This window comes from Perca fluviatilis, chromosome 13 (assembly GCF_010015445.1).
Source record: "Perca fluviatilis chromosome 13, GENO_Pfluv_1.0, whole genome shotgun sequence".
NCBI classification, from domain to species: Eukaryota; Metazoa; Chordata; class Actinopteri; order Perciformes; family Percidae; genus Perca; species Perca fluviatilis.
The window spans coordinates 11,903,371-11,917,343 of NC_053124.1; the positions used below are offsets into that span (position 1 = coordinate 11,903,371).

The 13,973-nt window shown below is 42.4% G+C and overlaps 1 protein-coding gene across 1 annotated transcript; it reads right to left on the bottom strand.

Annotated features, from left to right (window-relative positions):
• Nucleotides 1–8,536: 8,536 nt before the first annotated feature.
• heyl (hes related family bHLH transcription factor with YRPW motif like) lies at nt 8,537–12,971 on the bottom strand. Its single transcript, XM_039819352.1, has 5 exons — nt 12,436–12,971; nt 10,306–10,372; nt 10,133–10,216; nt 9,929–10,010; nt 8,537–9,681 (listed from the first exon to the last, which is right to left on the bottom strand). Exons 1-5 carry the CDS (start codon nt 12,513–12,515, stop codon nt 8,987–8,989), a joined length of 1,008 nt encoding a protein of 335 aa, XP_039675286.1. The 5' UTR covers nt 12,516–12,971; the 3' UTR covers nt 8,537–8,986.
• Nucleotides 12,972–13,973: the final 1,002 nt, after the last annotated feature.

The following is a 13,973-nucleotide window of genomic DNA, read 5'->3' on the forward strand; positions in this document are numbered from 1 at the left end:
TATCCCTGAACATTGAACTAACACTGCATTCCTGTAATGCCTTCAGCCTGTGACATGGCAGCGCTTGTACAGTGAGTCCCACACTGACACATAATATTAAAGTAAAAGTCAATAATAGACCGATTTCTAATCACAAACTGGTAAGAAAATCTCAGAAAGTTAATAATTGTCTTATACACTTCAAGCTTTCTATGCTGTCCCTGCTGTTGTGAAAGCTACATGGCTTAGTCTAAATGCACCCCACGTTCTCAAATCAGGAAAGGTTTGGGATTTTTAACATCAGGAGCCTGCTTCAACACCAGCAACTAGATCATGTTAAAATATTAGTCTCTCAGGCGGATCCAGATATATTGGTTATCACTGAATCATGGTTAAAGCAGCGTGTTAATGACTGATGTGGCAATAAATGGCTACACTTTATACAGAATAGACATAAGCGGGATGGGTGGAGTATGTCAAATCCTTATATGTAAAATCCTGTTTTTCTGTCTCCCTGTTGTATGCTGCTTCTGTGCCAAATTGTTTTAATTCATCGCTATGGTAGTAGTGTTGGCTCCTAGTTATGTTACTAGGGAGGTCATTGTCATGGGTGATTTTAACATTGATTGGCTTTCTGACGCCTGGGATCACCTAAAAGAGATATGCTCAAGTCTTAACTTGTCACGGCTAATCACGGAGCCTTCTAGCCCAAACCTTAAAAACCCTCTAAACTCAACGCTAATTGATTTACTTCTATCCAATAAAAGCAATACAATTGTTTCTGCCAGTGTATTTGACCTTGGAATTAGTGATTACTGCTCGGTGGCCTGTAACAGGAGCATTTGCTTGAAGAGATCACCATCCCAAATCATTGTTAAGCGTCACTTAAAATGTTTAATGAAGAAGCCTTTTTAAATGATCTACTTTATAGAGATATTCGTCACACATGTGAAATTCCAGATACTGAGTTGGCTTTGGACTATTTCATCAAGACCTTCCTCTCAGTCATAAACAAAATAAAAAATAGATCAAACCCCTGGTTTACCACTGACTTGTCTGATTTGTTCAATGAAAGAAAAAAAGCCTGCTCCCTTGCTAGAAGCACTGTACTTTACGGACTTAGTCTTTAGCTCATTTTCAAACCCTGAACATTTTTGGAAGGCTGTCAATTCTAATAAAAATAACTTTTTGTCATGGTTGCGATTTTCTGTTACAGTTTTTCCTGTTTTATTGTGTTAATTTATTCCCCGTTTCCTTGTTGTTTACTGTCTCTTGTGTTCTCTGTTGCGTTTTACCCTGTTTTCATCCTTGGGTGTGTTTTATGCTTCAGTTTCCTGTTTTATTTTGTAGTCTGTTTTCTCCCATGTCATGTCTTGTTTTACTTCCTGCCTTGTGTTTTCCCACCTTGGGGATTGTCTGCCCCACCCGGATGTGTTTCACCTGGTCCTGAGCCCTCGTGTCACCCTTGTTTCACCCTCGTTACCTTGTGTATTTAGTCTCTGTGTTGACTTTGTCTGTTGTCAGATCATTGTGTGTGTGTATGTCTAACCCGTTTTGTCTCGGTGTGCCAGTTTATTTTTGGATGCCTGGTCTTTTGGTTCCTCAATGGTTTTTGGTATTGTTTTTTTGCCTGCTTTCTTCAGGACTCCTTTTGCTGTATCCCTTTTCATTTTATTATATCCTCAAGCTCACCACTACCATGTTGTCTCTGCATTTTTGGGTCCGCCATTTCCCTAATCGTAATACTTCTCAATCCTTACCCAGATCAAGGTCAACGACTGTCTATTGTCTGACCATAAAGAGATTAGTTCAGCGTTCAATAAACATTTTGAAGCTGCTGGTCACCGTTTTGAGAATGGGGAACTAGATCCACCTTCAACTAATGACAATGTATTCACTGCTCCTCTCAGGCATACATTTAGCCTTGATCCTGTCTCTACAAGTGTAGTTACAGATGCTCTCCTTACCATTGATCCCAGGAAATGTACTGGAGAGGACAATTTGTACCCCTACACAAGAGAGGTGATAAAACCAATCTCAACAACCATAGACCAATATTCAAACTGCCATGTCTGTCGAAGGTATACTGGAATCTCTGATTAATGACCAATTATAGGTGTTTCTATCTAGAGCTTTCATTTTGAGCTAATTTCAGTCTGGCTTTACTCATTGTTAATGACATAATGTCAGCCTTAGATAGAAAAATCACTGTGAAACTGACTGTTTAATGTTCTAAATTAATGTGCTACATAAATTAATGCGCTACAACAAAGATATAAATCATATCGCATCCATACAGGGATAGTAGTGTACAGCTGTTAAAACATAATAAAATGTATGACACACTGGTATCGGATCAGTACTCAGTATTGGTCAATATGCAAGTTCAGGTATCGAGGTTTCCCTTCCGAGCTAATTAATAGACTCTGCTGCGCGTCAGACGGTTCTGGCCTCCTTCAATAAAATAATACTAAAAATAATTGTTTTATTAATTAATTAATTTAATTAATTGTCCTTGATTTAACAAGAAAACAGTTTGTTGAATATTAACCATATACTGAAAGAAGCAGAAAGGCAGAACTGAGTCCACTTAAATATCTGTAATATAGTTACGCGACTAAAGTCAAGAGGGGACCGTGCTTTCGCTGTTGTTGGTCCTAAGCTGTGGAATAGCCTCCCCGTCTCCTTGAGATCACTGTCCTCCTTATACGAGTTTAAACTCAAACTAAAGTTTTATCTCTTGGAGCGTGCATTTCTTTAAATTCTTATTTTTTATTTATGTCTTTCTGTTGTCTGAAGGATGTTTTATTCCATTTTCTTATCTGACTCTTGTTATGTGAAGCACAGTGGTCAACTTCTGTTGTGTTTACTTGTGCTATATAAATAAAATGAAATGAAAATGAAATGAAATAGTTATTGCGTTATCGTTATATTGCATATCACATTTTTTAAATTTTTCGTGCAGTCCTAGTTGTCAGTAATAGTAACAGCTGTGCTTTTCCCACAATGGCCAGTCAAAATGTCTGCTGTGAAAAAGGCCCAACTGCAGCTTCCGTACCTAAGTATTATATCCAAGTATAAAGTAGGAACATATTGGCATATGAACATAAAGTCAGCTGCAACTAACACAGTACACCTTCCCTGCTCCCCCTTTCCCTGTGTGTGTGTGTGTGTGTGTGTGTGTGTGTGTGTGTGTGTGTGTGTGTGTGTGTGTGTGTGTGTGTGTGTGTGTGTGTGTGTGTGTTTAATTGCAGGAGTGGAGTCTGGTGTGCTGGAGTCACTTACCAGTCAGTCATGATTCCAGCCAATTGAATTCCCCTCTCTCAGTTCTGTGTCCTGCACTTGTTTTGCACACATTAACATTTTAGCCTTAACAGCAAAGCTCCAAGTAGCAAATCAACAAAATATCTCTGTAGTCTTTATGATATTTCGGTTCAGGTTGTCCCTGTAGTTTTACCGTGATTCCTGCACCTATGTAGTTTTGACAGCAGAGGTCACTAAACTACATGTAACCACTGCTGATCTTACTATCTTGAGTCCATTCTGTTTTCAAATATATTCACATCTAAGACCCCCAAAAAGACACATTCAAGAGGTTTACAACCCCTTTTACCAGCCCAGCAAAAAAAGCTAATACTGATATATATACAGAGGTGGAAAGAGTACAAAAATATTCTACTTGGGTAAAAGTACTATAACTTGAATGAACTTTATATATTGTCACCTACCCTGGGGTTCACACAGTTGCCATCATTTTTACACAGCCACAAACATACAGCATTACTGTGCAAAAGCGTTCTTCCTTGTCCACAATAAAATGCAAGCCAATGCGTTCATATACGCATGTTGAAAAGTGTTTCTGAGAGCGCCAAAACAGAAAACAAGGGTTTTTAGATTTATCTGTCTTAGTGTGGGTGTAGGCAGAGGTTTAAGCCATCATAGCAGTGGTAGGCAAATAGCGGCACACAAATCTGGCCCTCCAACAAAAATATCTTGCCCATCTTGATAGCTATATATCAGTGGTTCTCAACCTTTTTTGTGCCAGCGCCCCCCTATCCATTATCCAGGTCCCTAACGCCCCCCATCAAATATTATGTAGGCTAATTGCCCTGGATATTAATGATTACGCCCTAATATAGGCCTATTATTGTCGTTACTATTGTTATTAAAAAATATATACAATCAAATCATTGAATGACAAACAACACATGTATTAGTTTCCCAGGTATCAAAAAGCCACGTGAATAGAAATATTTACAGTTTTTTTTTTTAAATGCAACCATTTGACATTCAAATTAAATAACAGCAGCCAATCAGAACTACTAGATATGTAACATTCAAACTATAATTAGGTATTATCAAAAGGCCTGCTGCATGGTGTGAACCTCAGCACCTTTATAATATGACTATAATTTGAATGTCCTTTTTTGGTTGTGAAGTGACCTTGGGTGTCATGAAAGGCGCTTTAAATAAAATGTATTATTATTATTATTATTATTTATTATTATTATTATTATTATTACAAACACTAACAGTAGCGAATCATAAACAGCGCTAGCAATTTAACATTCAAATCTATTTTTCATTCAAATTGTTCCAACGGAAAACAAGCTTGCACTTATCATGGGGTAAAAGCAGGATTACACGCACGCACACACACACACACACACACACACACACACACACACACACACACACACACACACACACACACAGAAACAAGGTTTTCATTTTGGTGATGACAAACGACTTGAAGAACGACACCTACTGCCGAATGGAAATAAGTTTACAACCTTTGAAAGTTAGAGAGAGCCCTTTGTTGATGCTTAGAAGAGTATAAATTAGAAGAGTCTAGGATTGAAGAGTCTAGGTTTGAAGAGTCTAGGTTTGAAGAGTCTGGGTTTGAAAGTCTAGGTTTGCTATCGCCTGTCTTGCGAGTAAATAGCAGAAAAAAACGTTTGGAGAAGCGCAACCCCAACATCGCGCTGCGTTTTGAGGAGGTGGAGTCCCGTACAGTAAACAGCGACATCACTTCCTCTATCGCTCCAACAAGAAAGTTTTAAAACAGCAAACACAAGCCCTGAATTGCCCGGGAGTTTGGGGAACAGCTAAATGTTTGCCAAACAAGAAAGCACAGTCGATATCTCTCGCTCGTAAAAAAAATAAAAAAATCTCTCGCTCGTCTCTTTTTTTTCTTTTTTTCTTAAATTAAACTGCCTTCAGGTACAGTAGGAAACGTTGGGTTCTATAAAAGATCTGACGAAAACTGTTACTGTGAAATATAAAGTCTACTTGTGCTACATTGGGGGATTAAAGAATACATCAGGACGTCGCACCACCCGGCGGCGATTGCTATTTTTTCTGAACGCAGCTTCACGCTGAAATACGGAGCTCATTTAAGACGATGCTCTGACTTCCCGTTTCCTTGAAGGCAGCACGGAGCTGCGCCGAACAATGATCCACCGTCTCGTCCAGTTGCAGTGCCGTGAACTGGCAGGTTTTTAATGTTGCAGAAAACTGTTTTTTGCAAGTAGTTTAAGTGTAAACATGTATTGTTATTGTGAATCTTTGGTTTAAACTAGCTTTCAAACAAACGCCCCCCAAGGGCACCTCAACGCCCCCCTTTCCAAAATATTGCTTCCAACGCCCCCCATCATCTTCTGAACGCCCCTGGGGGCGGTACCGCCCCCGTTGAGAAACACTGCTATATATATATATAGCTATCAAGATGGGCAAGATATATATGTATATATATATAAATAAAACATGTTCATTCCGATTAATAGGTCATTGTTGGGCAGCCATTAACAAAGCAGCCATTTTGAATAGTGTAACACAGAACATGCATTCATGTATATGAGTGATTTTATTTTGCAACATGAGCTGCTGTAACTCTTTTAGCCTTGAGAAAAATTACATCTGTCCTTAAATCCAATCCTAAAACAAACTGTTTTACAAATGCATTTTATTCTTAAATAATTGAAAGAAATAAACGTACAATATATATGTAAGACATATAGGCCTGTGTTTTTCAATGTGCCTGTACAGCACTGGCCCCCATTAAACAGTGTTGGAAAAATAACTGGCCCATTGCTGGCCCTGCTTTAAAAAAACGTTTTTTATTTTTGCCAAAAAGGTCGATCCCGATGAGTAGAAAGCAACACGCACACCACCAATTAATTCCCCCGACTACTACGTATCTTGAAAGCTCCTTGTGAACAAAACATCATCTGACCAAATAAACCAAATGCAGAGGTGACAAGTGTTTGCAGGAATTTTCTTCTTTATAATAATAATAATACTAATAATAATAATAATTATTATTATTATTATATATTATATATTATATTTTAAAAAGGTCGATCACCCCTTGGTGTGAATCTGGACTCTGAAACAACCAGTACTATTATACCAGAGAGGTTTCACAGCACCAGGTCATAAAAGCTTGCATGCTTGCATTACAGCAGCATATAGCACATACCTAGCTAGACGTGTGATGCAGAGGTGTGCCCAACTGCCAGTTCTTCACCTGTGTCACTAGGAGTTTCTCTACGGCTGGTATCAGGTATATCCGTGCCTACATGCATGCAAACATGCACACAAAAACTAGAAAGCTGCATTAGGTGACATTGCACATTGCTAATACGGTACCAGAAACAACAGATACGACTCTATCATGTTCTTGATTAAAGTGTAGTAGGAAATAAGTATCTGTTAGTACTCTGATGCCATTGTCTACTGTAACACTTTTCATTTAAATTCATTTGATGAAAGGGTATATTTTTTACATAAAATTGATCACATAATTAATGATGCTGTTGTTGATTTTGTGTCCCATAGGTGCATATGCTATCTAAAGTGTGTTGTCAACATTTCTGCTACTTCTAAAGTTACCAAACTGGCCAGTGTCGCGTGTCTGGACAGCGCTCTACATGCACGCACAGAGACAGAAACTGCACACATATAATCCAATAAAAGATTCAGCATTACTGCATGGGCGAGTTTATTAACACGTCAGAGGAGAATTCTCTCTCACTTCCTAATTTCAGACCCTTTTTTTTTCCTCTCACTTCTGCCTCCTCCCCGCATCTTCTCCTCTTTCAGCTTGGACCACAACGTCGGTCTATGCCGTACGTACACCCTCGCCTCACACACACACTCGCAAACTCCTTCTTTCTCCATCGTTCCCTCCCCTCCTTCCTCTTTTCTCCCTCCAGCCTCCCCTCCCCCGTGGGAAACCCAGTGCAGTGTGACTGTGGTTGTCCTTCCTGGAAGCTGTGGTGGTGACTCTGGCTCCTCAACTCAGAGGCTAGAATAGTGCCAGCCAGCCTGTGTGTGTGTCTATGTTTGTGTGTTATCTGCGTGTGTGTGTGTGTGTGTGTGTGTGTGTGTGTGTACGCATGCACCCTCCACAAACATTCCACCAACGTACCGTCCGTCCGTCCGACCGCCGGTCGGCCTCGCACGAGAGCCACGCCGCCACCGCGGTTCAGTCCTGACGCCAGCCCTGAAGACTCACATTACACACACACACACGCACACACACACACGAGGCAGCAGGCACATGAGACTGGCTTAAGCACACACTAGCACACTCACTCGAATAAACAATATGCACTTTGCGGAACACACACATTTTTGGACCGCAGACCACAGACATTGCATCCTGAAGTAGATCAAAGCGTTCTCCAGCAGTAAACACACACAAGGCTCTTCTCTGCTCTCTCATCCCTGCGGAGCCGTTTTGGTGAAGCACGGCACAATTATGCTGATCTTCTTGAGAAACAACTCGTTGCAACTGTCATTCATCATTGATCTTGTGCACCCTGTACGTGCTGGCCTGCTTTCAGTGATTCACACTATTTCTCTTCCTTCCTTCCTTCTTTTTTTTTTTTTTTTTCTTTTTTCAAACTGTCGCAATCCCTCTCATCTTTCCTTAACCCTGTCTCCTGCCTCCCCACCACCCTGTTATTGAACGTCTACGCCAAATCAGTCACCCAACCGCAGCCCTTCAGATCTTTTTCTTTGTTTTCCCCTCTCACTCAGTCTCTCCATCCTCCCTCTCGCCCTCTTGTACTGTCTGTCCATTGTTGAGGAGACAGTGGCGCAGACAAACAGGGAGAGAAGATATCCGCTGGTGTACCACAAGATTGGAGAGAAAGAATGGCAGAGAGACAGCAGAGGAGAGGAAGATACATAGACTGATATGAGGGTAAAGTTAATGACAGGGTACTGCCAATTAGAGGGCAAAGTGATGGGTCTGTTTGCCTCGCCGCGGCATCCCAAAAACATCACCAGCTCCCACCATGTTTATCCTCTGCAGCCACAAGACCACAGCTCCCATCAGCCATCGCTGGAGACAGCTTAGATACTTGAGGGGGTTTCGGCTGGAGAACATGCGAGCAGTGTTTGCAGACATTGCTAATAAGGATAAGTGGGTAGCGTGTAGCTTTCAACCATTCCTTTTCTGTTTGTATTGATAGCCGACAACATATAGCTTTACGTGTAGCCATTTGCTTATACAGTCAGAAAAAAAACACACAGAGAAAAACATGAACAAAGGTAAAGGCACTTAGTCTTTATAGAGATTTTTGTCAAACATCCTTCAGACTTGGAAAATGTAATCAAATGTATAAATGGTTTGCGGGAAAAAACAAACAAATATCACAGTTAAAAGATCAGTAAAAACTCAACGTCACTCTGTTGAGCGTTATATATATATATATGGCTCTGTTGGACACTGTGTATGTGTGTATTTGTCAAGCAAGATTGTGAATTTATTCAAATCTTCTATTCTTTCACATTCCTTCATTGTTCCATTATCTATGATTGTTTGTGATTATCTGACACTTCACCCACAGTCTGATATGGCTTTTAGAGTCCCTCAGAAGCAGAGACAATCATCAAAGGTCTTTCTTCAACGGCTTCGTGTTTGCTACGTGGTGCACATGGGAGCTCCATGTCCACTGTACAGAGTTCATTTGGAGAACAAAACCAGAGTTGAGCCTCAGAAAGCTCCTATCTCGGTCCCCCATCCCTGGGCCGCCTTGGCTGCTCCGCTCAAGCCCCTGCTCTGAGCTGTGGGAGACCCCAGCGGCGCGAAGGGCCTGAAAGAGACTTGCAGTGGGGCAGAAGATGAGGAAATAGAAGAGGAGGAGGAGGTAGAAGGAGAGGAAGAGGAAGAGGAAGGGGTGGGGAGGTGAAGAGGCGAGGCCCTGGTGGCGTTGTGAGGCGACGCCTGGGTTGGTCTGGAGGGGGCTAGGGACGCCGACGCTGCGAGGGAGGGCAACCTGTGAATGGTAGCCAGGGCTGTGGGGCTAAGGAGCTGGGGTACGCCCTGCTGGCAGCCGGCCAGGGGGCCGAGGCGGAGGGAGGCAGGTGACGGGTAGCTCCCTATCAGGGCCAGATCCCTTCGCCCCCCACTGGGGAAAGGAGGTGAGGAGGAGGCTGGTGAGCTGGGGGAGATCTGAGGGAAGGACGCCCACGGCCACGGAGGAAATGGCAGGGCGGAGGCCGGGGGCGACTGTAGGAGAAGGGGGTCGAGCTCACTTGCACAGTGGGAAAGGTGGGAGACCAGACGGGCTCCTATAGGGTCCGGGGAATCCCCATCAAGGGAGCTGAGGTATCGCACCACCTCTCCAACGCACTCCCTAAAGCCCAACGTCCTGTAGTCGACCGCCAGGGCCCTCGCATCAAAGTAACCTGAGAGAGAGAAAGAGAGCGTAGTCGTACAATGAATGATAGTATTGGAATATAATTACCGTACACGCTGCTTGCTTTATCTTGTCCAAAAGAAAGGACAATGTATCATTATAATGTCTACTTTTTGATTGGGTTGTTGATATATTGCAGCATTATTCCAAGGGCTTTCATGTGTCCATGTTCCTACAGAAGCGGAAAGAGCTAGAAAGTGAAGTGGTTTTGCGAGCACCAATCTCGGAAGTCTCACCTTTTCCTCCCATGGCATGCAGGAGTTTGAGGTGGTCCACGGTCATCTGCAGGATCTCTGCTTTCTCCAGCTTAGATGAACCCTGCAGGAGAAATGAGCAACATTTTGACCCTGTGTAATCCGAATTTGATGAAGCCGGTTTGTTAAACCTCTGCTGTTAAAGTAGAATGGTTTGAATTGATCGTGGATGTATCAGCGGGTCACCTGTTTCTCGAAAGCACTGGGCACCAGCCTCCTGAGCTCCGACAGGCTGTGGTTGATCCGGTCTCTGCGCCTCTTCTCTATGATCTACGCAACAAGAAGAGCAGAGGGCCAGTCAGGGCCAACCAAAACAACAGGACTAAAAAGATTAAGATCCAAGGCTATAATCCACTCACCCCTCTTCTCTTCTTTCGAGCCAGAATCTGTGAGGCGCTGCCTGGAGACATGGACCCGGTGACTGGGCTGTACCATCGAGATAGAGAGAGAGAGAGAAGAGAGAGAGAGAGAGAGAGAGAGAAGAAGGACATGGGAGGATGGTATTGGCACAGAGAGAAACATGTTAACTTTGATTCTCCTGCATATTGTTATTATTACCCTCCCTAATATGACACAGAGGCAGGATGGCACATCAGCTCCCTTCAATCTAATTTGTTTTTTGGGCACAGAACAGCATCGGAGTGGCCGGGAGAGGAGGGAAGACGAGATTGTTTTTGGTTTAATGCGTTTCTGGACATTAGTCTCAGTGAAATGACATGCTGTTCTCCTTTCCATCTGAGCGAAAGCACTTTTAGAAAGATGATTACATAGCCTCAGGGTGATGCTTTTGCTCGCATGGGGCTCCAGCATGCAGCATGGGATCTGAGCTCCTCCGAGTACAGTCACTCAATATGGATTGTGTTTGTTTGTACAGGGCTGAAAGAGCCTGACAGCTCAGAGTTCCCTGAAAACGTCCCCACCAAAGACTCGTGTTTCTATTAGATTTTAACATTAAGGCTGCCAATTTAGCTGTGTGTTTTTGTTTAGCTTTGATGTTTGATGGGGCTGACTTGAAAGGGCGGCACTGTCTTCTGTTTGCATGTCAAATGGCAATTTGATTTATCCAAACCGTCTTTAGTGTTACTGTGAATGTGTTTTCATATATACTGTAGGGATGCACCGTTACTAAAAACACTCTGATGAAGAGTGTATTTGTAACATTTCTGTAATTCCTGACGCCAAATTTGACTAATTCACCTAAAAAGCGAATTGCTATAATGGCTTGTAACTAGTGTGTGCAGTGTTAGGAGTCAACTTCACTGCTTATCAGACGTTTTCCACAACACTGAAACAAGTTCTACATAATAGACTGCAGTTAACAGCTTGGCATTGTAGGTCACTTTTGCATTTAAAGGCTCAAATGATTGTTTTCCTGTCAAAATTTTTTTTTTGTAGTTTTTGCATTTTTTATCTTAATCCTTTTATAACTCCATATATTTAACTGTGTGAATAATGAACAACCTATCATTAATTGTACAATAGGAATTTGTGGCACTCAATATAACTCAACAAAGCTCAAAAGAATAATTCACTTTTAGCCTTTCGAAATATCAGCATTTTTAACACTTCATTAAGTCTAAAATAAAGCAAAATGGTTGTATGTCATATATTGAAGTATAATAAAATAATGTCAGTGTGCCTCAAATATTCCTGCAAAATAACTCCTCAGTATTTTTGATGTGGGGTCGTCCTTTACAATTGTTTTCTTGTTTATCTGACAGTTTGGTTGTTGTTTTTTATGCAACATGCAAAGAAGGAAGGTAAACATGTCATATTGCTACATTACAATTATTTTTTTTTAATTAGAAACAAGCAGAAAATTAAAACAATTACATAAAATGCGAATCTTGACTTAGAAGACTAAATAAAAAAGTAATCTGATGATATGTTCTTTATTAAATGCATTTATTGATTTAATTTTCAAATGATAAGTGCAAGAAAACCCTTGTCTCCATGGTCCAGACATGACAGGCCTTGCATCATTTTGAACCTGTACCTATTGTAATGCACGTCATGTGTGCAATGATGATTACAGATCTCTGCATTTACTCACATGGGCTTCATTTAGAGGGGAAATGCAACAAAATAATATTTGCTGCCAGAGGCCTGAAGTTAAACTGACAGCTCAGCTTTGTTGGAAGGTGTTTGACTTAAATACATTTATCAAACATTTTAAACATTGAAGCGCAATGCAGAAAACTTTGAAGAGTAGGAAATCACAAATTCTGTACCATTGCTTTATAAACCACATCAGCTTCTGAGACTTAAATCCTGAAAGTTTTCCTGCAGTCTTTCAACTTGTCTGCAATTTTGTGCATGGCAGCAAGTGTCGAAATGCTTTTAAAGCCCACAGCTCACTGCCAAGTATGTTTAGAGAAAATCTGTCTTTAGCTTCTAATTTCAGCAGAATGTGCGCCATGTCATTTTCCTTTTAAAGTGGGATTGGAGGGCATGTGTTACCACCTCAGGTGTGGTTGGCGGATGCTCACCAATAGCCGTCTTCTTGTCCCACGTCAATAAACTCGTCTGTGTCCGAGTCTGGGGAGCTGTAGTCGTGAGGTCTCTTCATGTCTGTGCCTCTTCCTCACTGGCTGGACTGATGGATGGACGGATGGATGGATAGATGATGGACTGATGGACTTGGGGGATCTTGTCGGCAGCTCTCTCTCTCTCTCTCTCTCTCTCTCTCTCTGCTGCGTGGACGCAACACTCTGAAGACTGTCTCCCCTGTGGAAGAGGCGCTCACCCTGTGTGTCCCCTCACTCTCTGTTTCTCTTGCGCTGTTACTTATAAAAGTCTTGTCGTCCTTAGTTACTTCTTGTCACTTGCGTGTTTTGTTTAGTTTGTTTCTTCATGTGTCTCCTGTCCTGTCCTCTGTGAGTCAGCAGTGCCACTCGATCGACCCCCAAGGGCCCATGACAACTAAGAAAATTCACAAGCTGCTTTAGTCTTTTACTCTGTCACTGGCACCCAATCGTAGTCTCTCGCTCTCTCTCTCTCTCTCTCTCTCTCTCTCTCTCGGTTATTTCTCTCTTGGCTGCCTCTCTCTGTCACAGCCACCCAATGACAAAATAGGATTTTGGCAGTTGGGGCAGGGTTGCCAGTTTTGGCTCCCCCCGCCTCTTCTCCCTGTCCCTCCTCCCTCCCTTTAATCTGGCCTTGCCCAGCTTGTCACTCTCCCTCCCCCTCAGCCCCATCTTTCCACCCCCACCCAACCCCCCCTTTGCTCAGTCATCCTCAGTCAATTAGCCTCCAATCTCATCCTGCTTTCCTTCCTTGCTTCTTTCTATCCTGCTTTCTTTCTATTTCTGCTCTTTTAATTACATTGCTGTGTAGAACAATGGCAGCAGGAGGGAGCGAGGTGAGGAGTGTGGGAATGATGGACTGTGAAAACACTCCATCATCCACAGGGGAGTGTGTGGCAGTGCATAAAGCTTGACTCTCACACAATCGCACAGGTGACTTGGAGAGTGGAGTTATTGAACTTGTTTTTGGGAGCGAGTGTGAGAGACAAACAGCAAAAGCAAAAACGCTACTGCAGTGATACAAAAGGGTAACCTATGACCCCTCTAGACAGCTGTCAGTGATCAGCAAAGAACCACAATATGAAGAAAAATAAGAAGATTGTGCTTATTTTTCCCTCTACCACAAACAGTACTTCATATTGCTTTTAATACGCCTGACTAAAATGTAAAATCATTTAAACCAGTCAGCCGTATACCCCAAAGCCCTATCAGATGAGCTCAAGTACTCTTTGATCAGCACTGAGGGGTCAAGAGAGGAATCAGCCCAGTGAGTGTCCGAACATCTGGGTCCTTCACTGGACAAGATAGCATTCTCTGTACGCTCACACACGCATACACACTTACACACTCACACACACACACACACACACACACACACACACACACACACACACACGGCTCCTTGCAACACCCAGCACATGGTTCCGCTGCCACCGTGGGAAGATTGCTGGTACAGATTGCCATGGAAACACGAGGCCCAGGCGCCCGTTGTTAGGAGCGAT